The 25,147-nt window shown below is 45.2% G+C and overlaps 1 protein-coding gene and 1 pseudogene across 3 annotated transcripts in view; one reads left to right on the forward strand and one right to left on the reverse strand.

Annotated features, from left to right (window-relative positions):
* The first annotated feature begins 3,390 nt into the window (after positions 1 to 3,390).
* Positions 3,391 to 3,920, forward strand: LOC147002939 (protein tyrosine phosphatase type IVA 1 pseudogene; annotated as a pseudogene).
* Positions 3,921 to 7,105: 3,185 nt separating this feature from the next.
* The window catches only part of Me3 (malic enzyme 3), a 190,046-nt gene continuing 172,004 nt past the window's right edge, over positions 7,106 to 25,147 (reverse strand). For 2 of the 3 annotated variants that reach the window (XM_021166866.3, XM_085841543.1), the window contains 8 exons: positions 24,841 to 24,950; positions 13,698 to 13,795; positions 13,277 to 13,390; positions 11,368 to 11,473; positions 10,644 to 10,786; positions 9,627 to 9,800; positions 8,964 to 9,062; positions 7,106 to 7,684 (listed from right to left, as the gene is read on the reverse strand). In XM_021166866.3, the coding sequence (XP_021022525.1) occupies positions 7,523 to 7,684; positions 8,964 to 9,062; positions 9,627 to 9,800; positions 10,644 to 10,786; positions 11,368 to 11,473; positions 13,277 to 13,390; positions 13,698 to 13,795; positions 24,841 to 24,950 (1,006 nt within the window). In that variant the 3' untranslated portion in view covers positions 7,106 to 7,522. The remainder of the gene's footprint in view (positions 7,685 to 8,963; positions 9,063 to 9,626; positions 9,801 to 10,643; positions 10,787 to 11,367; positions 11,474 to 13,276; positions 13,391 to 13,697; positions 13,796 to 24,840; positions 24,951 to 25,147) is intronic. The other variant, XM_029479566.2, reaches the window with a different exon arrangement.

Consider the following 25,147-nt stretch of genomic DNA (forward strand, 5'->3'; position numbering starts at 1 on the left):
TTCTAAACGCTCGCTATGGATGGTGATTTATATTTTATCTCCTTACCAACTTTTTTCTCCCCAACTTTTAAAATGAGTGTTTATTTATTCTTTGAGAGTTTCATGTATTTATACAATGTATTTCGATAGGTCCATCTGTCACTACCATTCTCCAATTCCCTCTAGTACATCCCTCTCAACCTTATGTATTCTTTTGTTTTTGTTAATAATTAAAAACCCCTCGAGTCCAATTAATGCTGCCCATATGTGCTTGGACGTGGGACTACCCATTGGACCATGGGCGCATCCCCAAGGGAGAATGACCCTTCCTCCCACAGTGACCATCAACTGCCAATAGCTTCTTACTCCAGGGTGGAGCCTCAGGAAGGCCTCCCTCACCCCTTAGAAGAGGCACTAGGATTTTGACTCATTGATCTTATATAGGTCTTGTGCAGCGAACCACAGCTGCTGCTGAGAGCTGATGTGTGGAATAGCTATGTCCCGAAGTCAACATTCCACAGGTTTCCTCCATATCTGTCATCTCTTATGTTCTTTCTACCTCCTCTTCAGCAGTGTTGACTGAGTCTTGAATAGAGGGAGCTTGATAACGGAGGACGCACCCACATCTGAGCGCTCACAGCTACTTATACTTGGCACTTTGGTCAGCTTAGTCTCTGCATTAACCATACCCACTTGGAGGGGGGGGGGGCAAACCGAAACCAAAGTGGGGAAAAAACAACGAAAAGAAACAAAACAAAGCAAACAACGACAACAACAACCTTCACCAAACTTCTCTGGTCAAAGTTTCTGAAAGCACACATCTATAGGGGCACAAACATTAAATAGTGTGATCATTTAGTCAGACAATAGTAAATCCCTGCCCCCTCCCCCTGCCCCCCTCCCCAGGGCCTATGGGTCCTTGGTTATGTGCTTTAGACCACCAGGCATGGTTACCCCCTAGTGGCAGCTTTACTGCTATTGCACCCGTGGGCCTGTCTTTCCAGGCTGGTAAGTATTTCAGACCATAGAGTTCATTGCTAGTGATGTTATGTGTTCTTCCCCAGCAATGCACAGCGCCTTCTGGGACTATGTAAGCTAGCCAGCAGGGCAAGTTTCTTGGGGAATCAAGGCTTTTTTTCTAAGGTTGATTTTTTTTTTCTAAGTCCTTCATCCAAACAGTGCTGAACTTAGACTTTTTTTGGAAAGCTTGAGTGTGTACATCATCTCAGAGGCTCAGAGCAATGTTCTTGGAGTGTTTTAGTTAATGACACACGGGGGCTTTGCTTAACCACTGAGCCATCTCTTCAGCCCCCTCCCCCAGCATTTCTTTAGTGCAAATTTGGTGGCTACAGAACCTGTTAGCTTTATTTCATCTGAAAATATATTTTGCCTTTATTCTTGAAGGAAACTTCTGTTGGATAGATGAATGTGGGTGGATAGGTTTTTTTTTTTCAGTATTTTGAACAACTTAGTCTGTGGGATCTGATTCTATGGCTTCTGACGAGAAGTTCAGTGATTTTTAGCCATAACCCTTGTATGTACATAGTGTTTTATCTGTTTTCAAGATTTCCTTTTTTTCTCTTGGTTTTCAAGTAGTTTGGGTATGATATCTTTTTTCAGAGCGGTCTTGCTTTATTTGATTTGTGTGTGCCTGTGTCGGGATGGGTTCGTGTGACTTCAGGTAGTTTTGGATGCTAAAAGCGGGAACCCTCTGGAGCTGGCATTACAGGAGGCTTTGAACTGCCTTACACTGGTGCTGAGCTCTGGCCTTTTGCAGAACTGGCATGTGCTCTTAACCGCTGAGCATCTCTCTAGCCTAGGATCATTTAAAATTTTATCTCCCCCTCATACATGCATATAATGGACCTTAATCATATGCAATCCTAATTTCTCTTCTCACCTCCTCTCTAGAACTTTACCTTCATGCCCCCTGCCCCCTTTAAAATAACCGCCTGGGTCTAGTTACCCACTAGGTCATACATAGCAAACCTACCAGAGCCCATGCCCCTAAGGAAAAATGACTTTCCCTCCTCCAGAAGCTGTCAATTGCCAATACTTCCTCAGTTAGTGGTGGGACTTAATGAGCTCTCTCCCTGCCGTGAGGGAATGCTGACTGGTCCGGCCGTGTGCAGGGCTTGTGCAGGTAACCATCACTGCGCTACTGTGAGTTCCTGCGGGTCCCACCATTTCCTGACGTCAGCCAGCATTCCGCAGCACTTGTTCTTACTCTCCATCCCTTACATTATTTTTGTTCCCTCTGTAACTGATCTCCACACATTTGTCGTATGGTGATGCACGCACATAATGTGGGAGAATGAATGTCAGGGGCTGAGGACGGGCTCGGGTCCATAAGGGGCTTGCTGGAAGCCCTGCTTTCCATTCACAATACTGTGTAAAATGGATGAACACGCACACCTGTAATCTCAGCCCTTGTAAAGTGGAGACATTAGGATGAGGGCTTCGAAGCTACCCTTGGTACATTGTGAGTTCAAGGCCAGCATAGGGCTACATAAGACTCTGAGGTGTATGTGTGTTGGGCTGGAAAAAGAATCCAAATAATGTTGTTTCCTAGAGTTAAAACTTGAAGCAGGCACAACTGCTCAGAACCTTCTGCTATCCTCCTGCTTCCTATCCCAACACAGCCCGTGTTTCTCTCTAGTCTCAAGCAAGCTTTGTCCCTGACTTCCAGCCTCCCTGGCTTTCCCCCCTCATCCTCAGCAATTCCCTTCTGCAGTGATGACATCAGAGGGAGCGCCTCACAAACCCTCTGCTAATTGGCTCTGGATCTGTGATTGATGAGGGGGTGCTCAAGATGCTTGGACTCTGGAAAAAAAAGGGCTTATGACTGGCAGGGTGTGGATTGACTCCCTCTGTGGCTCTTCCAGCTTCAAAGCCAGGGGAGATGCTGTTTCCCTGGGGCAGTCCATCTGCAGCTCCTGGGCCTACAATGCTGTTGCTGCCTGTGTCACCAGGATCCGGCTGGCTGTGCGCTTAGGACGCAGCTGTTCATGAGTCGGTTGATTCTTTTCCATGGGACTGACGGTCAGCCATTTATGGAGTTTCTAAAAGGTCCTGGAGATAGCTGCTGGGCACAGCATGACCGTTTTGAGTGGACTGTAGGGAGCCATCAGTGCTCTCCAGCCAAATGCTCTTAAAGTAGAGTCAAGTTGGGTCATTGGAACACGGGTTCTGAGTGGCCCGGGCAAGCATCTCTGCCTTGCTTCCATATTCGCACATTGATGCTTGTTGAAAGGCACTTTCTCTGTCAGTCCCAATTTCATCTTCAAAGCTCTGGAAATTTCAGGTGCCTGGTATTTGACTTTGGTTTCTTGAAATCATTTCTGTATTAATTTTTAAAACTTAAATATAACTGTATGAAGTTCTATTTTTAACTAGATTAACACAACTTCGATGAACCACCCACTTGCTGTGGAGTTCACTTACAGGAATCTGAGATTTCTTATCTCACATAATCCAACCAGTGCAACCAGAACAGATTTAGAGGGACTTAAGAACTACAGAATTATCATGATAGTACACACATAAGTGTGTGAAGCAACTTGAGACACGGCTCTTGAGAAAGAAGGTATCCAGGTTCTAGGCTGGCCTTTTGATGATGACTCATCACTGTCCAAGCAGATCGTGGACGACAGGTTAAGTCTTGTAAACATGGAATTTCGGGAGGAGCTTGGCTGTTGTATTGCTGTACCTTGTGTGGCAGGTCTTGGGAGAACTCTAGTGCTTCTGCAGTAAAAAATGAAGAGGAGCTATGGCTTATAAGACAAAAGTGGTTCAGAGATTTCTCCAGCAGGCAATTTCTGTACTTGGAGAAACAGTGTTCTAAAACGTTGCTGCGTTTTAGAGTCTCCAGTGGAAAAAAAGTGTTCAATACAAGATGGCTGCTTGATGCTGTTTCCTTGGGAGTGGAGCTTGAGATATGACCAAGTTCATTGCACATTTTAGTCAATAATATAGGCTTAATGAATGAAACTGATAGTGTTTCCATGGGAATATTAAAGCTACAAGCTTGACAGCAATGCAACCTCTGTCATGGCTATTACTATGCATGTGAGATATGTAAGAAATTTAGTGAGACTGGCTGCCAAGACATGACACAGTACTTGTCTGGTTTTAGTTATACAGAATTAAAATCCCCTCCCCCCAAATATAAACAACATTCCAAACCTCATGTGGTTTATTCCTTAAGTCATTTCAAACATTGCAGGTATATAGTTACTTACCTGCTCTTTGGTGTTCACCTTCTTGAAGCTTGTTCCACAGTTGCTTCTGTGGGATTTTAAGTTTCACAGTGATCAAATGCATTCCCAGAAGTTTCATTTTGCACTGTTTTGAAGCTTCTATTTTGAAAAGCCAGCTTTGGTAGAAACAGCGTGTGTTTAATGTCTTCTGATAAAAATGCCTTGCCATAAATGTTTATGTTTGGCATACTAATTAAAGGAGAAGGGTTGAGGATAGACTAGGAGAAGACTACGAAATAAAATATTGTGCCTGCAGGGATATTTTTAATTTAGTAAGCATTTGAATGTGTGTGGGTGTTACACATGCCTCAAGTGGCAAGTGGCTTCCTCAGTTGCTCTCTTCTTTGATGTTTGGACATAGGCTCTCTCAACTTTTACCTGGAGCTTGCCAATTGAGCTAGGCTGGTTAGTCATTGAGCCCCAGGGGCCCCCTGTCTCCCTCGGGTCTACTTCAATGCTGGGATTACAAGTGTGTACTGCTGCTCTCAGCTTTATAAAATATGCTCTAGGGATTGAACTCTGGGCTTTGGGTTTGCATGGCAAGCACATTACTTACTGAGCCATCTCCCCAGCCCCTAGTTTTGTTTTGTTTTTATAATAAAAGGTAGAGATTTGTTGTTTTTGTAGCTAAAACAGTGTTTAATTTTCCAGTTTCTAAAACTTTTTTTTCCCAAACATTAGAAATTACTTTCTACCTATTACTTAGTTTTAAAGTCTGATATTTTCCTATGTTTTCTCAACTAAAACAAGAGTTTTAGACTTTTAACTATTTAGACATTTAATATTTTTATGTTTTTCAAATTATGTGATTTAAAATTAGGGCTCTTTTAACTATATTTTCACTTTGGGAAAGAGTGGTTTGAGTTCTGTGGGAGAAATAACTGGAGAATGTTTGCTAACTCCAGGTTCAATACAAGCTTAAACATCTGAATAAATAATGAATTGCAAGAGAAACTTCCAAGATATGGTATGATATCCAAGATCTGGCACGATAAAACAAGTGTATGATTAAGTAAATCATAAAGGTTTACAGTTTTGAGTTTACCATAAGTTATAACAATTCTAAACTTCGTACACCTAATAACACTGGGCCAAAAGATATAAAGTAAATATGGTCAGAGACACAAAGAAAATTGGAGTTTCCCATAACTCTGCTTATCTTTCAGAAATAGGTTTAGACACAAAATTCAGTATTGTATAGAAATGGTTAAAATAATAACCCCCCAAACAAAAAGTATTTCATGCAACCATGTTGGTGTACATATCAGTTTGCAAGAGGATGTGAACAGTCTTCTTAAATTTGATCATAACATTTGACAAAATATTCCCCCAAATATTCTTTGAATATAATTCAATTAAGGTATTAAGGTATTAAGAATATATAGGGGGGGGAGGGGGAATGCCAGGGCTAGGAAGTGGGAGTGGGTGGGTTGGGGAGCAAGGTGGGGGGAGGGTACAAGGGACTTTTGGGATAGCATTTGAAATGTAAATGAAGAAAATATCTAATAAAATTGTTTTTGAAAAAAAAAAGAATATATCTGGAATTTTGAAAATCTATGTCTAGAAACTTCTAATTCTCTGCATAGGCTATAGTAGATAAGGTGATAGAGCCCCAAGACACTACCTGCACCAATTAAAAAAAAAAACAGGAAGACATTTCCAAAGCCATATGTGAGAACTCTGAGAAGAATATTGACTAGCAGTGTCGGATTCTGTGGAGAAAGCCTTTCTGATATAAACAGCAATTTTCTTCTCTGGGTATATTTACTGATTCTGGAGTTGGAATAAAAAGGATTAAGCCTGGTCCAGGCAGATGGTTTCTCCTGAGGTAATGAGAAATCTGACATGGCTCTTGGTGGCCATGTGGGGCTGATGCAATAGATCAGAACATTGGAAACCTTAGCCAGTTTCTTCCATCTTTTGCGAGCTGTATTCCCAGGGATGCAGGCATTGCATGTGAGATTGTAAGCAGAGATTACTGGGAATCTTCACAAGGACTGACTGCTTTATTCTCTTCTAGAAATGTATAGTTTTACTTTCTGCATTTAGGTCTATGCTTTGGGGAGATTGATGGCTGAGAACTAGCACAAAAGAAGCTGATAGTGGAAGAATAAGACCCAAACCAGGGATGATTGATTCATGAATCTGCTAAATTCTCTCCATGGATCTTAATAGTTTACCTGGCTTGAACTGAGAGACAGTCAAATCGGACCTACTCTTATAGGCAGCAGGAATCCTGGCCAAGGAGACAGTAGGGGTAGGTCTTAGGCATGACTTATACAGTGAAATGAGATGGGTCACAGCAGGGGCTCCAAGCTGTTCTTTACTGTTAGTCTTGGAGTGTGAGTACTTCTCAACATGGGAGAGGTAGAAGTTTTCACTAAACTGGCCTCCAAAACACCAAGGACAGACTGACGTCACCTCTACAAGCAAACTGCCTTGACTTGCTCAATTATGTCAGTGTGAAGGATGGAAAGGAGAGTCTGTTCCAGAACTCGGAACAGTAAATCAAGTCTTTGTTAGACATTAAATCTAATGGGGCTAACTTTCCTCATGGTGTTTACTCTCACTGCGTCTTCTTTTCCTTAGTCTTTGGCATGCTGACCCTTCCCACCCCTATTTCTCTAGTTTTCCTTTAGTGATGACAAAAAAAGAATGTACTCAACAACCCAAAGGGCAGGGAGCCTTCTTGATGAGCGTCTAGCCACTCAGCCCCCACATCCTACTGAGTCTTGAAGGTAATGTATTCTTTTGAAAGGGATTAACTTTCTGATGAGTGGACCTCATTTTCTAGCAAGTAGCTTTGCTTGCATTTCTTGAGTGCTTATGACTTAACCCATCGTTTATTCTTGGGGCAAAGTACAAAGCCAGCTCTCCTTTTTGTCTTTATAGGAAGTGTCCATTCTCCGAGCATGCTGGCTTCTATATGAACTTTTTTTTTTTTTCATGGGCATCACACTTTCTCTCTTATTAAAAAGGACTCATGTCCAATCTAGACCTTGACCTCTACAAAGGTGATGTTCTAGGCAGAAATTCCCACAAGGTTTGATTAGTAGATAGCAATTAATAGTAAAAGAGATATTCAGAAAGGAATTCAGACAAGGGTTATAGGAAGATGAGCCTCCAGGGCCTTCAGGAACAAAGCTTTTATCGCTGTATGCCTTAGCATCTACCCCCAAACCCAAAGGAAGACAAATGACAAATATAACCACAGAGACAAGACTGGCCATTTTGGAACCGGTTTATATTGTATTTCTTCATCCAAACCATCTCTGGAGACTGCGTCAGACCTTCTGAACACTCATAGCTTCCTTAGGCCAGCTGTAGGTGTCTAGTGAGAAGGAGTCATAGTCTGGAGTGTAGATCAGAGATTTTACAAAAGCCTCCTTGTCCTTGGGTTCTGGATAGTAGGAGGCCAAGTTGTGTTTGTATGCATAGTCGAGGACCTAGGAAAAATATGTTCGGGTGAGGAACTAGATCTATGGGTAAATCTGTCTTAAAGGCCCCGTACTTGGCAGCCAGGGGCTAAGGAGTATCTCCTAAAGAACCAGCCATGTTTCTCTGCAGTTGTGACCTACGACACCACTGGAAGGGGAGGGTTAGAACTTTCTTTCTAGATAGAACTTACTTTCCCCCAAGAGGCTTGTAGTCTCCCTCTCCAGAGCTCCGGAGATGAAGGGTTCATACCTCATGCCTGGGCCAGGCTTAAAGAGGCTGAGCCTATCTCACCTGCTTCCCACTCCCCGTGGGTTTCCAGCCATGGCAGGCTTCATGGGTACTTCAGTGTCCTAGTCGGTAAGCAGAGTAATTATATCCCTTTCCTAGAGCGATGTGAATAGAGGCCATTCCCTTGCTGGCTGAGAGGTTGAACTGGATGATTTTCTTATGAACAAATAGCCTTAATGAAGGAAGTGTGGTGGCTGAACTGGACTGGGACTAAGTTGTTGGACTTTACAGCTGCGGTTTAAGGGTGCCTGCCCTGGACAACTAACTCATGGGACTATGTATTGCTGAGCAGTGCAGTTTATAAAATTATTTGTCATTCTAACAGAAAAGCCATATACACTAATGGGAATGATATGTACCCATTATCCATCTTGGATAGTTATTATTTGAAATTGGTCTTTATTGTATTGTGCTGTATTTGAAAACCTATCACTTTTGCGTAATCTCACAGTCTGGAATATTCTGTGAACCTGATCACCTCCTCACCTCCTAAAGAGAGAAAGAGGGAAAAAGAAACATGTGCTATGCCTAGCAGGAACATTTAGTCTCCAGAGCTCCAGGAGAGAGGAACTTCTGACCTCTTCAGAAACAGAACTGAAGTTGAATGAAGTAAAGATATCTGCCAGAGTGAGGACTCCAAAGCCCGAGTCCTTGCCATGAGGCTATGCAAGCTGACCTTTCTCATAAATGACTGATTATGATTCATTAAGAAAAAAATTCCACCCACGTTCTGGTTCACAAGACCATGGCCTCTGGTGGCCTTTCCTGATGTTTTGGAGGAAATCTGGGAGCTTTCCTAGAATTGGCCTGAATGGGTATTTGGGACTCAGGCTGTTGAGCAGGCAAGAGTTTGTCACTCAGTCTTTGGTGTGCATGCAGGGATGCTCAGGGAGCTCAGGATGTTTCCCTGGCTGCCATCCCCTTAGCTCTCCTGAAGTCAGAGGAATAGGTGGAGCCTTGCTACCCATACCAGAGGGATACAAGTAGGATGCCCCTTACTTTGACTGCAATTCTCAGAGACACATCTCGGATGGTGCTGAGTGGTGGGTAGAGTCTCCCCTGAGACAGGTGCTGCTCAGAGACTTCTTGGGCAATTTGCTAGAGAGAGGGAGAGGGAAAGGAAGAGAGATAGATTGATTTTTTTCCCCATCATAGAACAAATCCATCCCCTTATCCCAAAGCTTGCCCAGGTACTGCAACCTGTGCCGCATAAGAAAGCTTAATGCTAGGCTTAAACAAAGACTCATTCTTTCTATAGTAAATATGGCTGATGTTCAAAGCAGCACGGGACTCCCTGAATTCTAAAAGAAAATCACTAAAACCAAGAAGGATGTAGTTGTGACCAGCAAACAAAGGTTTTTGTTCTCTGGTTGGCCATAGCCTGTTACACAATGGTCTCTGGGTTCCTTACTTCTTGGATTCTAGTCTCCTCCAACACGCTTGATATTCTAGGTGGTCATCTAAACAAAATCATTTCTCTGTTCATGGTTCTATGAGTTTTCCTTTCCAGCCTTGTTTCTACTCTAATGCCAGTGTTGGGGGCCAGTGAGTGGGTAGAAGAGATGAGAGGACGAATCCAGGGGTCACCAGGCTTAAAGACCTGGTGTTGATCCACCAACCCTATTAGATTAGAAGCACCCTAGGAAGAAAAGACAGTGGTACCTCTGCCGTCAGGAGGAAGATTTCATCTGGGATGTGCCGGATCCCACCAGCGATGACGCCCAGGGCTACCCCAGGAAACACATAGGCATTGTTTCCCTGACCAGGAGTGAATGTCCTGCCATCTTCCAGAGTCACACTCTTAAAAGGACTTCCACTGGCAAAGATTCCTCGGCCCTGGAGGCAGCAAGAAAACAAGAGTTGGATCGTGGAGACAGGTTTGGAGTAGTCATGGTAGTCTATTCTTATCTCTTAAACATGGGGTCCACTTCATTCTCCCTTACAGTGTTCAGAACTGTAGTGGGAACTTGGTAAGTACTCTAAGAACAATTTATTTATCTGACCAGAAAGCTAAGCCCCACCTCCCTCTAAGTTAGTGACAGTGAAGGTCATGGTGACCCTTCCCCCCAACATTTGGAAGGGCCAAGTCAGGACAGTTGCCTAGAGAACACAGAAGCCATGGTTCTGGATAAAGCTCTAGTGAGCTTTGGGACACTGAGAAGCACAGTATCATGGGGAGAGCTTTGGTTTTGGAGTTAATTCTAAGTTTCAGAGGTAGCTCTATTCTTTACGAGTTTGATGATGTTTGGAAAGTTGACTCATCTTTCTTTTTTTTTTTTTTAAATAAATTTTTTGTTGGTTATTTTATTTACACTTCAAATGTTATCCCCCTTCCTGGTTTCCCCTCAGAAACTCCTCTAACTCACTCCCCTTCCCGCCTGTTTCTATGAGGGTGCTCCCCCACCCACCTACCCGCTCCTGCCTTATCGCCCCAGCATCCCCACACACTGGGGCATCAAGTTTTCACAGGACCAAGGGCCTCCCCTCCCAGTGATCCCAGACAAGGCCATCCTCTGTTAAATATGCAGCCGGAGCCATGGGTCTCTCCATGTGTTCTCTTCATCGTTCTAAACCTCAGCCTGCTTACTATGATGGGCACTCTCTGTCACCTATATAGGGTTTCTGGTGTAACTGTTACTACTTTCTCTCAGCTGGTGGGAGAGAGGACTCCCCGCTGACCTCGGTGACCCGGTAGCACTTCTCAGCGGTGCACTCAGCCTTGCTGGTGGGGTTGCTCAGGGCAAAGATGATAGGGCGCTCATGGTAGGAGGCCATGTCCCTCAGAATCTGCTCCGTGAAGGCTCCTGCGATGGCAGCGACACCTACAGGGAAAAGGGGGGTAGTAGGGAAGGCCTACTGGGTATAAATATCCCGTGGCACTGGGGAGGGAAGTAGGTACCCCATGACAGACTTGGGAATCTTGAGAATAAAATCTGCTATCGGGGCTGAGGAAACAGAAGGGAAAACAGAAGGGAAAACAATCCTGTTGCTTGAGTTAGCTAAGACCTCTTGCTCATTCCACAGAGACCACTGGTTTGTTTTAGGTCTCTGATCTTTAAGGCATTCCTGAATGTTGCTGAGAGCAGAGTGTTCCTCTAGTACAGAGACAGGTGCCAGGGTCCCTGTCTTGGGGTGCAAGGAGAGCTCACCTTCATGCTAGAGAGCAATACTGTCCTTCTCTACCATATTATATCATTCTGTGTTAACAAGTTGCAACTCTGGTCCTTCATTTTTATAGTTTGTATACATAAGTCACTCAATAAAAGTTTACAGCATTGAACCAGACATAGAAGAGGGGAAAGAGCTGTGCTTCTATAGGTAGTTTCACTGAGCCTCAGACTCTATCTGCAAGTCAGGAGGGTTAGCTAGGCTGGGTAGTAGGGTCCCCTCTTCTTGTTCCTACCTATAATTGCTGTGGGCTTCACCAGCCTTACTACCTCCTCCAGGGAGTTGACTTCAGGGTGGTCTTGGGCAAACATCTCCTTCTCATGGTTTAGGTGGCTTCTTCCCTGTAGGGAAAGAAGGGTGCTGAGTAGGTAGAGTGTTGGAGGCCTACTGAGCAGGTCCTTGATGCAGTAGGATTCTGACAGTGTTTTGGATTGAGCCTCATGGTTTGGTCTGAGCTTGCAGAATAGTGAGGCACCCTTGATCAGATTTCCCAGTAGAACCTACAGTGAACCCTAAGGAAATGTATTTCTTTTTAAAAAAATATCTATTGTAATTGCATAGTTGTTTTTGCCTGCTTATATTTGTGCTCTGTGTGGATGCAGTGTTCATGGGGGGCTATAAAAGAGTACCAGGTCCTATGTAACTGAACTTACAAAAAGTTGTTAGCCACTGTGTGTGTGTGTGTGTGTGTGCTGGGAATCAAACCAAATCAAATCTGGGTTCCCTAAAAGAGTAAACAAGTGTTCTTAACATCTGAGCCATCCCCCCAGCCGCACAGAAGAAGAACTGATAAGTTATCTTTTCTTTTTAGCTGTTGTAGGTCATGGCTTCCTGGGTGAGGATAGAAAGATTCCTAGGAAATTCCTTAGCTTCGCTGAGTCCCTTGACCACAAGAAGTGGAGCCCACAGGTTCACAGAAGGACAGAGGCTTGAGACTTCCAGTGCCAGAGAGCTAGTGAGAATAGATTTAATAGGGTCCCCTAGTCTTCCTGTGAGTCTCAGTAAGCTGAGTCTAGGACAGGCTGGTCATGGCATCTCTTCAAGAAGCCTGGTAGTGACAGACTAGCCCAAGTTCTGGTAATGAGTTCAATCATTTCTGACTTCCCCAGCTGGCCTCCTGAGTACCAGAGTGATGTCAAGCCTACAACTTGTTGATTAGAAGTCAGCTCAATAGGGTGAACAAAATGATGGGAAAATGAGCGAGTGAGTAGGAAGAGTCACCAGTGTCTGGTAACCTGCTCAGAGACCATGCTCTGGGATGCTGGGAGGAGGATGTATCTCTAGTGCTCAGAGACCATGCTCTGGGATGCTGGGAGGAGGATGTATCTCTAGTGCTCAGAGACCATCCTCTGGGATGCTGGGAGGAGGATGTATCTCTAGTGCTCAGAGACCATGCTCTGGGATGCTGGGAGGAGGATGTATCTCTAGTGCTCAGAGACCATGCTCTGGGATGCTGGGAGGAGGATGTATCTCTAGTGCTCAGAGACCATGCTCTGGGATGCTGGGAGGAGGATGTATCTCTAGTGCTCAGAGACCATGCTCTGGGATGCTGGGAGGAGGATGTATCTCTAGGCCAAAGATCCCTTACAGTGGTCAGGTTGTGCAAAGTTGAGGAAGAGAGAGAGCATATGTCTTTTGGAGGACTATGATTCAGTATGGCTGAGACTATCAAGGCAAGTCCTGGTAGGAGAAAAGGCTGAAAGGGGTATTCAGGTATCCACACATGTGGGCACACACACACACATACATACACACATATGCACATGCACATATACATACGTGCACACATTCAGGCAAATGCACATGCACAACAAATCCACACACATGCACACACTCAGTATCTTTGGACAGTATCAATTAAAGCTTTTACTTTGGAATTTTCTTTTCGCTTGCCATTCTGTCTAAGTACCCCGCCCCTCGGAGAACTCTCTCTCTCTCTTCCTCCTCCTCCTTTCTTCTTTGAGAAAGCCTGGCTGTCCTGGAACATCTGTAGGCCAGGATGGCCTCAAACTCAGATATCCACTGCCTCCCCAGTGAGGAGATTAGAGACATATACTGCCATACCCAGCTGGAGAACTCTTTCAGTTTAGTTCTGGGCAGCTCTGGGTGTCAAGAAACCTTTGGTTTTTCTGGCTAAACAGTACCTTGACAATCAGACCCTTGGAGTCCACCATCCAGATCTTCTTTATGGCCTCTGTCTTGGGTATCCCTTCCTTTTCCAGGGCCATGACAAGGAGGTGGGCAATGCCCAATGCTGCCTGGGGGTGGGTGGGTAGAATAAGGACAAGGTTTAGACTCAGAGCACACTGTTGTTCAGCACATGCCAGGGGTTTCATCCAAATGAGCCTTTCTTTTTTTCCTTAGCCCCACAACTCCTAGATGGCCCAGTTAAATTCTTCCTTTGAGAGACTCAAACATTGAGACTCAAAATGCTGCAGTGATTGGCATACACTTGTGTTGCTTCCTCTTGTCAGAATCTCAGCCTGCCTCTCCCTGGGAAGACTACCCCACCCATTCTTATTCTTCTTGGCACAACCGCCATAGAGTCCTTCCAATGGCACTTACCTCACCCGCACCCTGGAAAACAAACACATGATTGGACAGCCTGTTCTTGGTGATTCTCAGAGCAGCCAGGATCCCTGCCACAGCGACAGAGGCTGTGCCTGCAACAGAGTGAATGGTATCAATCCATGGCCTCTAGCCTTCATTTCCCCAAAAAAGCTCTTGGCAGGGCTCCCAACATCCAGGACCTGTCGGAGAAAAAGCAACTTTTCTTTTCTTCTTTCTTTTCTTTGTTTTTTTTTTTGGGGGGGGGTGGAGTGGGGCACAGGGTTTCCCTATGTAGCCTTGGTTGTCCTGGGACTCACTCTGTAGACTAGACTAGACTGGCTTTGAACTCACAAAGATCCACCTGCCTCTGCCTCCCAGAGTGCTGGGATTAAAGATATGAGCCACCACCACCTGGCTAAAGCAACTTTTCTTAACTCTTAAAGAAGTCATATCTGCAGGCACATGGGGTTCAGGGCAACTCAATTCCATCTCTTACCCTCTACTGTAAATAACTGTTTAAGAAATAGTCCCCCTGGAATTGTTACTTGTCTGTGGGACAGACAACCAGCTATTCAGGAGCTTCTACTGTGATTATTAACACAGGAAGTAACAGGATAGATGCAATGAACAGATGCCAAAAACGGCATGTGATCCCCATATGTGGGAGTGTACATGAAATTCTGAGTGAATGTGTGTAGCTTTGACATGGGCCATGTCAAGGATCTCCGATCATTAGGTCCATGGGAAATGACAAAGCTTTCCCCTGGTCTGTGAGCAAATGTTGACAGTGTACAGAAAACATCTACTTCAGCTTCCTCCTCCCTGAGATGCTTAGCCACAGTGATCTCCTACAGAGACTAGCTAACCGCTTCTTCTGTGTTGTACATAGTAAGCAGGCAGTCTTGTTCACTGTGTAGTCCTGGTGACTTCTATCATAGCGAGTACAGTGCACCAGATCCCAGCTTCTCTGTATGAGTGTCATCTGTCATTTCTTCATCCCTGTTGGTGTGCCAGGCAGGTTTCCATGACTAAGTCACACAGGACATGGCACCCATAGAACCCATTTAAGGGATAAAGACATTTGAAATTAAGACAAGATGGAACCAAGAGACACCAGTCGTCTGTAGGTCATGAGCTGCCCATCTTGCCCACCACATCATAAGACTCCATGGTAATGATACACAACATATGATCTGATTTAGCAATCAAAACTTTGTGCCCTTTCTCTTACAGGCAGAACACACAGGCTCCTCACAATTCTACCAGATAATTCACTTATGGAATTATGCTTCCTGTGGCTTCAAACCTGTGCCCTGCCTGATTAGAGGCCTTATCTCCCAGGAAAGAAAATACATCCATTAGGAATCACAGCAAGCCTATTCAACTAGGGTTTGAGATCACCACGTGGACACTGAGGTCTCTCAGTGAGTTAAGAAGACTCTCACTGCTCTGACTGTGGGGATTGATCCTAGTAACCAAGAAGAAGGTAGCCATCAGAAAGGAACACAGCTGTCGCTGAGATACCATCTGGGGGTACCTTGAACTTTCCATGCTTGTTCGTAAATATCAATGAACATGACAACTAAAGATAGGCAGAGCTATTGAAGATGCAGGGCCTTCAGAAGTGCAGTGTTATGCCACCTTACTGCATGAAGAATGCTGGCCAGATAAAGTTCTGTCTGAGGACAAGAAAACAGAGAACGGTAGAGGAAGAAATTTATGAGCACCACTGGTGACGTTATGACTGGCCAGAGAAACCAGCAAGCAGGCATGCTTCACTCTTTCTTGGTTATATGACAACAGAAAATGGAAGGGGTTGGCTGATTCTTTCTCCCTTCTTTTCACCCTGATCATTTGATAAAGTATTGGAAGGTAATTCTATACTTTAATTATGGGATAACAGGGTTTTCAACTATTAATTCTTCCTAGCGATGCTTAATGGGACTCTCCTGCAGTAACTAATAAGTACCAAGACTTGCCTCCTCCCATTTGGGAGAGTGAGCGGGACAGTTTCCGTTTGTTGGGGTTGATTTTGTCATCCGGGAGTACAAAGGTATGGACTTGTATGCTTGTATGTATGTATGCTTGTAAATGAGAGAGAGGGCGGCTGCACCAATTAACACAGTACTTTCCAGAACCACCAACTGGCTCTATGCAGGGATCTCAGGAGAATATTTTCAACGATGAAAAATGACCACCACTGGGGCCGGGAGGCTGCTCTCCCACAGGTATTGAGTTCAATTCCCAGCAACCACATGGTGGCTCCCAACCATCTGTATTGGGATCTGATTCGCTCTTCCGGTGTGCATGAAGACAGAGTGCTCATATACATTAAATACATGAATACTTAAATTAAAAAAAGATCACCATGGGGCTGCGGAGATGGCTCAGTGTGTAAGGTGCTTTCTGTTCACGCATGAGGACCTGGGTTTGCGTCCTTAGCACCCATGTGTAAGCAGGACATGGTAGTATGTGTCTGTAACCACAGAATGGATTCAGGAGGAACCCAGAGGCTCGCGGTGAGCTACTCTAGCTGAAATGGTGAATACCATGTTAAACATGACATTGTGTCTCAAAGAATAAAGGTGGAAAAATGAAAGAAGAATGAACTCAGTGTCAACCTCTGGCCCACACACTGTCATGCATGGGAGCACACATCTGCACAGAAATCGTGCAAAATTTTTTTTATTAAAAGTTTTGTGAAGATTGCATAGGGACACAGGAAATGCTGTGAGTAAGTAACTAACACACCCATCTCTAAAGCTGTCTGGATTTTGTGTGTGCTTATTCAAATGCTGACACACACTGGTGGGGATGGCGTCTCCCACGGAAGCATCAGTTCTGTGTCATCTGCAATCAGTTTTCGGCTCTGTAGAACACTATCTGCTTTCAGGGAGGCTGTTCGCAAATCATTCGCCAGTAGATGGCGCCAAAGATATTTCATGGTTGATGTTTCCTGGGATAGACAGTCTTCGGTTTGGTTTTCAGTTTTTGCTTATCAGATATCTTTTGAGGTTAGAACCTGAGAGTTGAATAACTAAACTTATTGGCAGAACATCGTGCGGGAGGAGGTTGGCGATTCTGACATCCTATACTTATACAGAGGAGGATACCAACCCGGAAGAGGTTAAGTTCGTGGTCTAGAAGAAAAGATGGACCATAGTCTTTCCTGGGGAGCTGGAGGCAGCAGCAAAGGAAGAATGGTTTTGTGGGAGAGGACCGTGGTGGTGGGGTGGGGTGGGTAAAGTGGAGGCTGATGGGTGAGAACTTTGCCAGGAGACATCAGTGTTCAGCAAAGACTCTGAGTGGTGTCAGTTGGGGTCAGTTGCTGCACCGGAGAGTGGTGTGCTGCGATAAAGCATAGATAGCTGCTATTTATTTATTATACCTTTGCTGTTTCTGTGTGCTGTGGTGTATGTTGTGGGTGTTTGTGTATTATGTGTGGTACGTGTTGTACATGCATGTGAGACAGTGGAGGGTGTTATGTGTCTTCCTCTATTGATCTCTACCTTACTGCTCCCGACAGGAAGCATTCCAGTTCACTGTTTTAGTTAGACTAAGTTTCCCAGGACCTATCTGTCTCTGCCTCTCCCCAAGTGTTGGGGTTAAAGTCAAGAGCAGTCACACCTGGCTTTTTATATGGGTCCTGGGGATTCCAACTCAGGTCTTCAAGTCTGCGCAGCAAATGAGCCTCTTCCTAAGCCCTTCCTAAGTCTTACGGTGAACTTGGCTGTGTGCTACTTTCTTACCAGCCTCACTTGTTTAACCTTTTTTTCTTTGTTTGTTTGTTTTTTTCGAGACAGGGTTTCTCTGTGTAGTCCTGGCTGTCCTGGAACTCACTCTGTAGACCAGGCTGACCTCGAACTCAGAAATCTGCCTGCCTCTGCTTCCCAAGTGCTGGGATTAAAGGCGTGCGCCACTAAGCCTGGCTTGTTTAATCTTTATTAAGAACTCCACAGAGTAGGCATTTTGATGTTCCCTCTATTGAGATTTTCAGTTTTTTACTCCCTGTTAGGAAAGTGAGGCTCAAAGGAAATAGAAGCAGTCATGAGAAGCTGAATTGAGTGACTATGCTGGGACTCCACTTGAATGTATAAAGAAGAATGCAACAGTTCCCCAGAAGCTGTGAGCCTTCTCAGCAGGTCTCCAGACCCTCTGCCTCATTCCACAGCCTTTGCCACCCCTTCAGAGGCGGTGGAGGTCCTAGGCAAAGCCACCTCCTGCACTGCATCTCATTCTCAGGAACCCATGAGATTTGTTCTCCAGTTCTCTCCTCTGTTCTTCGTTCTCAGTGCCTCCCTCTCTGCTGGATTCATCCCCATCAGTGTGTAAACACACTGTAAAACTGCTATTTCTTAAAAAGAGAGCCTTGTAGTCCCAACCCAGGTCCGTACTGCCTTTTATAGTCAAGCTCTTCCAAGGGCTGAATGCGACCATGGCCTCCATTTATTTTCTTCTCTGTCTCTGTGGAATCCAGCGGACAGAAGTGAACGGCTCACCTCTTCTCGGCATCACCGGGCAGCTCCACCTTGTCAACTTCACTGGTTATTGTTCTCAGTTTCCTGTGCCTTAACCTTTTAGCAGTATTTGGCACTGCTGCCCATCACTCCTTGGGAGAACTCTTTCTGAATTTTGCTCCAGGGGTATACATCTACAGGCCGTCTCTTCAGCTGCTTCTTCATGGTCACCTTTCTGGGTCTTGCTCTTAAGGCCTCACTCGGGGGTAGGGGTGCAAACTCTCTTAATTCCAGATCAGAACCCAAGAAAGAAAGCTCCCAGGGATTAGTTCTTAGGTCCCAAATTATAAAACAGGAGCTTGACAAGTCAAGTCAATTCTCCACCATTAACTCCCGTTGTCAGGTGGGGCGGGGTGGGTCAGTTCTTGGACTCTGTGCCTGGAATTTTAAAATTAGAGAGGAGGAAAATTGCTTAGATTTTTGGAGGTAACCACCCCAAGAAGTCTGAGAGTCTAGGGCTGTGGGAGAGCCTGGCTTGTGCCCACAAGTGATGCGAACTGGTTGTTCCCATTCGTGATGAAAGATAAACAAACTGTCTTATTCAGTGGGAATGTTCCATAACTACACTTCCTGCAAACAGAGGACTTGAGGCCGTACGTTTAGGAAATGGCACAAAAGGACAGGCTGAAAATATTCCTTTTAACAATCACATCTGACCAAGTTGATCTGCTAAACAGCTTTCAGGAGGAATTGGTGACAGCGACAATAGCTGGTAGCTAGAGGGACAGGAAGAGGTGGGCTGGATCAAGGTCTGGCTGAGGTGCCTGTGGAGCTCTGGGTCTCCGAGGACTAAGTGGCTTCTATGAAGCCAAGCAGGCCTTTCTCATGTTCCACGGCATCCCTTTCCCACAGCAGCCGCCCACTGCCTCCGTGGATTCATTTGCACGCATTGGGGGCTGAAGGGAGGCCATCAAAGGCACTGAATGCAGAAAGGGCCACAATATAGGCTTGTTCTCTAGGAGCTGCCAGCATCACTTCAGAAGAGTCAGACCCCTCTGTCCTGGCACCCTGCAAGGTTTTTGAGACCATTTCAGCAGTGCCCTGTGTCATAAGGGAACTTTTCTAGATTCCCAGCGTGCTCTAGAGCACAGCATATGAAACGATGAATTGTAACCCCACGTGGAGTCATGTCATTGAAGTGGAGGTTGAGAAAAACATAGCAACCATCAAAAGCTTCTGAGTGTGCAATAATCAAAAAGTAATCCAAGCCAGCAGAGACACTGCAGTTTGGGGCAGATAGCAGTCTCAAGCTGAGCCCGGGCAGCTCAGGCAGCCTGGGTTGGTGTTGCATGTTAGAATGGCACATACAGTGCAAAGTTAGCATGTTGTATGTTCAGAACCAAGGCTTCAGGGAAACCCCAAAATGCAAGACAGGCCGGCAATGCCAGATCACCTCAGAAAAGTGTGGGAAAACATGGCGCCCATGTCTCCCTCCTCATCAGACTTCAGTAGCATTTCGATCACACACTCCCCTCATTTTTGCCAATGCTCTATCTTGGGTTTCAATTCCCCTCCCTCCTCTCCATCCTTGTGCACTCAAAATATTAGCATTGGGACCATGAACTAGAACTTCAGAGTGGCTGTTCCTGTACATCTCACTCCACCCCACCCCACCCCACCACACCCCCAGTTAGTGCAACATGGGTAATTCTGAAGATAGTAGTGAACTGGCATAGATTTCAACTCACAGCAGTAAGTGCTGGCTTGAGAGGAGCATACAGGCTGCTCTGATACTTGCTGATCATTAATCATGGCTGCTAAATCGTTTCAGAGGAGGGGTAAAGATGCTCTGAGAACATATACCACTTGGCTACAATCACAGAGCAGAAAAGTGACGATTCAGAGACAGACCCATCTCTATCTCATGTCTGTTAAATATTCTGGCTCATTCACTGACACTTGAAAGTACGGAAGAGTACCAGGCATATGTAGTTCTGTGATTCCAAGCAGCAGAAAGGCAGTGAAGGCAGAAAGATCACCTCAAGTTCAAGGTTAGCCTGAGCTACACAGTGACACCCTATCTGGAGAACAAACAAACAAAAAAACTGACCAAACAAAAATTGTGAAGGGGTGACATAGGATACAAGTATCCTCTCAGGTGACCAGTCCTTGAAGATTTAGAAGGACTTAGAGGGTGAGGCTGGTCATGTGCAGTGTGTTCTGGAGTTGATGAGTTAGTTTCACTATGTGGTTAGTTTGCAGTAGAGGACAGGGCTCAAGGTCACTCGGTCAGCAGTATTCTGTACCTGGCTTCTTTCGTGCAAGCTATCCTTCCCAAGGTCAAAATTAATCTGTCTGCAGCATGACCACTTCACTGCCCTTCCCCATTTCCCGTCTCTCTCTTCTCCCCTAAGAGCAGGGATGTTCCCAGCTGAAACAACAAAAGTCACCTGAGCCTTTGCCTATTCCAAAATTCCTGAAGAGGTTGCCAGCGATGAGTCAGAGCATTGGTAGCCCTGTTCACCAAGAACCAGCCAGCCTAGCCTGGGCTGGGGATTCCTGTGAGCCTGAGTTGGGGTGAGGACAGAGGAGGCCAACAGAAGGAAGTCTTTTTGTGCTGTGGCTCCAGACTTCAACCCCATGGGCCCCATGGGGTCTGTGATTCAGACAATGCAAATGAGGTGCTTGACACTCATGCACAGTAGAGCCCATTAGAAGCTCAGCCCCGGGGGCGGAGGGTGGGGGGGGCTCCTGAGAACCATTGTTCCATCCTTTCCTGTTCCACTGATGTAAGAGGCAGGGTTCATGCTGAAAGCAGGCAGAATGGGTGATAGCTTTATTTCCATGGGGCCCACTTTGTTCCAGTCCTTTCAGTATGTGGGTCACAGGCAAGTTCTGAGATTATTCCCATGTTTTGCTGGGATGGACAATACCTGTCTAAGCTTGTGGTTGTGTGGACAGAGGCAGAGAAGGATACTGAGACCCAGTATAGACTTCAAATCCTCAACGAACCTCACTAGAAGCTCAGTCCAGGACAGGGATAGAGTGAATAGACACCTTTCATCACTTGGGAGGGAAGCTGTGATAGGACAGGACCAAGTTAGGGAATTTCTGCAGCTGAGGCTCTGTCTGCATCAGTGAAGGCAGTGCATCTTCCCTTGAAGGAAGATGTGGGTGGATCTCCATGCCAACCTCCTCACATTTTGATTAGTTATAAGGGTGCATCTACATACTGGGTTGCGATGATCTGATGGAGATCCTGTCATGTCTTGTTCTGTCTACCAGCTCTTCTCAGGAGTTCTAAATTCATGACTTCAGTCTTAATTTCTAAGAAAAAAAATCAGGAAATTTCTATCTCATTTGTGTGTGTGTGTGTGTACCAGAATAATGAATTTAAACAAATGAATTGATTTAATTAAAAATTTGTTCATTCATATGCAATTATGTATGAGCAGATATGTGATGAATTTGCATGATGGTCAGAAAAGAGAGGCTGCAAAGCAGGGGCCAGCATGGACTTTCTCCAGGGATAGGTGGGATGATGAGTGTGTCATTTGTACGTGCAGATATCACGTACTACTCTTACTACAATGTGCCAATCATTGTGTTGAGAACTGGGGATCAAAAATAAGTAAGCCACGGTCCCTGACTGCAAAAGCTGATGTTTAGTGAGAGGCAAAGAACACAACAGAAGCATCTAAAGTTTGGATATGATGCACTTTTACAAAGCTCACGGGTTGAAACATTGTTGGCCCTTGGTAGATCCAGTCATTGAGAGGTGATTGGATCATGAGAGTTTTGATTCATCAGTGACTTCATTGATGGACTCAGAATCTGAGGATGATGCTAGAAATGATGAAAATTAGGAAGCGGGGCCCAGTTGGAGAAAATGGTTGCCAGGGGCGTGCGTTTCAAGGATGTATCTGGTCCTGAGACCCTTTTGCTCTTTTCTCATTACTTTCTGTTGCCATTGGGCAGCTCTGTCCCAACTCCTGCTATGATGCAATGCTCAGACTCACCAGAGGATCATGGACGGAAACCTCTCAAACAGCAAGCACAAGAAATCTTGCCTTCCTTAAGCCGTGTTCTTAGTTATTTGTTACAGACACGTAGAACCAATTGCTGCGAGGTGAACGTGATAACCACCACAGCACTCAGAATGGACCAGTGTAAGAACAGAAGGAGAAGAGCACCTGCATAGCTACCCAAACCAGACCATTCCCGGGCAGGCCACCCATTGAGCTGAGCCTTGAAGGACAAAGGAATTCCTCCGGACCAGGTGATGGGAAATAGCTGGACATGGTGGCACTCAGCTGTACCTCCAGCACTTGGGAAGTAAAGGCAAGAGGAATAGACATTTGAGAGCAGGCTTGGCTACAAGAGACCATTTAAAAAACAAACAAACAAACAACCAAACTGAAGGGATGAGTAGAAGACAGGAAAGCGGTCCTTGCTCTCCAGTCCATGTGTTTCAGCAAATGAGTGCAAAGTTTCTCACAAAGGGATGGCTTGCACAGTGAGTTGTGTTTCCATCTTGGAGGAACACTGTGGCATGAGTCTGTGGGAGAGAGAGGTAGAGGGGCAGCAGGAGCCTGCCATCGTTCCTGTGTGTGTTTATGAGGATGTACACACATGAGTCTGTCTGTCTGCCTGTACATCTGGAGTCTGCACCTGGTGTGCTGCCTGAATGGACTTGTTGTCCACTTGGCAGCCCAGGGGATGCAGAGGATAGCTGTCCCGTTGCTGACTCATGTGTGAGTAGCATGACGACCAGTCAGCAGGTGCTTCCTCCAAGGCCACAGGCACATGCTGCCTGTGAGGTGACTGGCAGGCTGGGAGAATGCCCTTCAGCCTCCAGCTGGTCTTCTTGGACTGTACTGCTGCAGCTGCAGGGGACCTGACTTGTTGGGATGAGGTTGGCATCGCTCACCAATGCCTGTTGCAGGTGCAGGCTTCAGGGGGGCTGGAGAGACAGTGCGAGAAGCTGAGTTTTCTCTTCAGGGTCTCCACTTCTCTGGGCATCTATTTTCCAGGTCCTGAAATCCTATGCTTGAACTCAATTCTCTAATAGTATGCTCTAACTGTGTTATATCACCCCTTGAAAATTCACAATAAAGTCTCCCAAAATCATTCATCATATTTCTGCTACCCTATAATGTGGACCACAGAGAAAAGAGGCATTTGGCTCTGTGATTTTAGACATAGAGCAGTATGGTAAGCGGTTATGAATGTGGGATTTAGAGTCCAGATGCCCAGGACAAACGTTCGATTGGACACTTACTGGTTCAGTAAGTTACTTATTCTCTTTGTGCCTCAGTTTCTTCATTTATAAGACACAGATACTAATATCTCACAGGATTAAATTGTGTACAGTTCTCTGGACAGTGCCTAGTATGTCACAAACATTCGGCAATAAACTTTAAAGTGAGTTTATATTCTCTCTAGTCTATCTCTAGCTGACTCCATGAAGACTCGCCACCATTTTGGGTGTAAGCAATCGTCTGTAGAATGTAGTCAGTCTTTACTCAAGCACAAGCCCATTCCACACCAGCTCATTCTTTTCATCTACCGCGGACCTCTTCTTTCATAGACTCGGCTCACCAAACTTCATTTGCTAAGTAGCAAGATATGTAGACCCATCAAGGTTTCTCTTGGGCCTAACAGAACTCCAGGGACAATGTCCAGCTGAGAACTCTGGGGTCAAATCGGAGGAGCACTGCTGAGAAGCCTCTGTTCCACTCCAGCTTCAGATCTGGGTACCTCCAAAGCAGCATGCAACTCCTTGGTGTTTTAAAGCTCTAGGACAGGTGACCAAGGGACATGGAGTAAAATAATGCTTTACATTGACTTTTGAAATGTTCTGTGTCTCTGGTTACCAGTGTCTCTCAGCAGCACACATTAGCCAAGCTTAGGGAAGGACTCATCATGGCTGACAGGGAAGTTTTGATCTGATAAGACAAATGTAATATTTTCTATGTATAAGCTCTCTCTCTCTCTCTCTCTCTCTCTCTCTCTCTCTCTCTCTCTCTCTCTCTGTGTGGTATAAGCACATGGTGCCAGTGTGCTCACCAACAGAGGAAGACACTGGGTCTCTGTATGTTATTTCATTGAGATGTGGCCTCTCTTTGAAACTAGAGCTAGTCTGGAGGCCAGAATCCCCAGCGATCCTTCTGTGTCTGTCACACTGGGGTTACAGGCATATGCAGTTGCAAAGGTTTGTGTGGAATGCAACGCAAGTCTTCATGGTTAGGAAGGTACGTGCTTCTTAACCACTGAGGCTTCCACCCCTGGCCCTTGAAATCTTTATAACGTGTTTCTGAAGTAGTTATTTCCATCTTAGAACAGATCATAAAATTATAGTCGGAGAAGTGATTTTCCAAGTTCAGGTAGCTAATAATTGACAATAGTGTAGAGAACTTCTTACAGATATTAAACCATACAGTTCTTACCTCCCTCTGAAGTAGTAATGATTTCCATTTGGTGCTTAAGCACATCAAAGCTTAGCAAACTTTGAGATATGTTCAAGGTCACAGAGCTAAGAATCAGCCAAGGAGAAGTTGACTCCAAGTCTAATATTGTTTCTTTAACAGCATCTGGCAGCACACCAGCTATGAGATGACGTTTCCCTCCTGCTTTTGGCATTTGGGTGAGCCTTGGGAAAAAGCATTATTACCCAGTGACTTCGTTAGGTGAAAACGTACCTTGGATGTCATCATTGAACATACAGTACTTGTTGCGGTATTTGTTGAGTAGACGGAAGGCATTGGCATTGGCAAAGTCTTCGAACTGGATGAGGCAATTTATTCCGAACCTGTAGAGCAGGGAAAGACAGAGGAAAGAATGTACGATTATTACCTCCTGGAGAGGATCCTGCCTGAACTGGATACAGGGCAAGCTCAGGACAAGAGGTAAGGACAGTCTGTGTACTTCCTCTTATTTTTGTCATCTGGCTGGATCAGCAAGTCCTAGAAGTAGACCTTTGTCTATTCCCTTAGGTATGTAAATGAG

The sequence above is a fragment of the Mus caroli genome, unplaced genomic scaffold, assembly GCF_978045245.1.
Source record: "Mus caroli unplaced genomic scaffold, Mus_caroli_1 scaffold_8, whole genome shotgun sequence".
NCBI classification, from domain to species: Eukaryota; Metazoa; Chordata; class Mammalia; order Rodentia; family Muridae; genus Mus; species Mus caroli.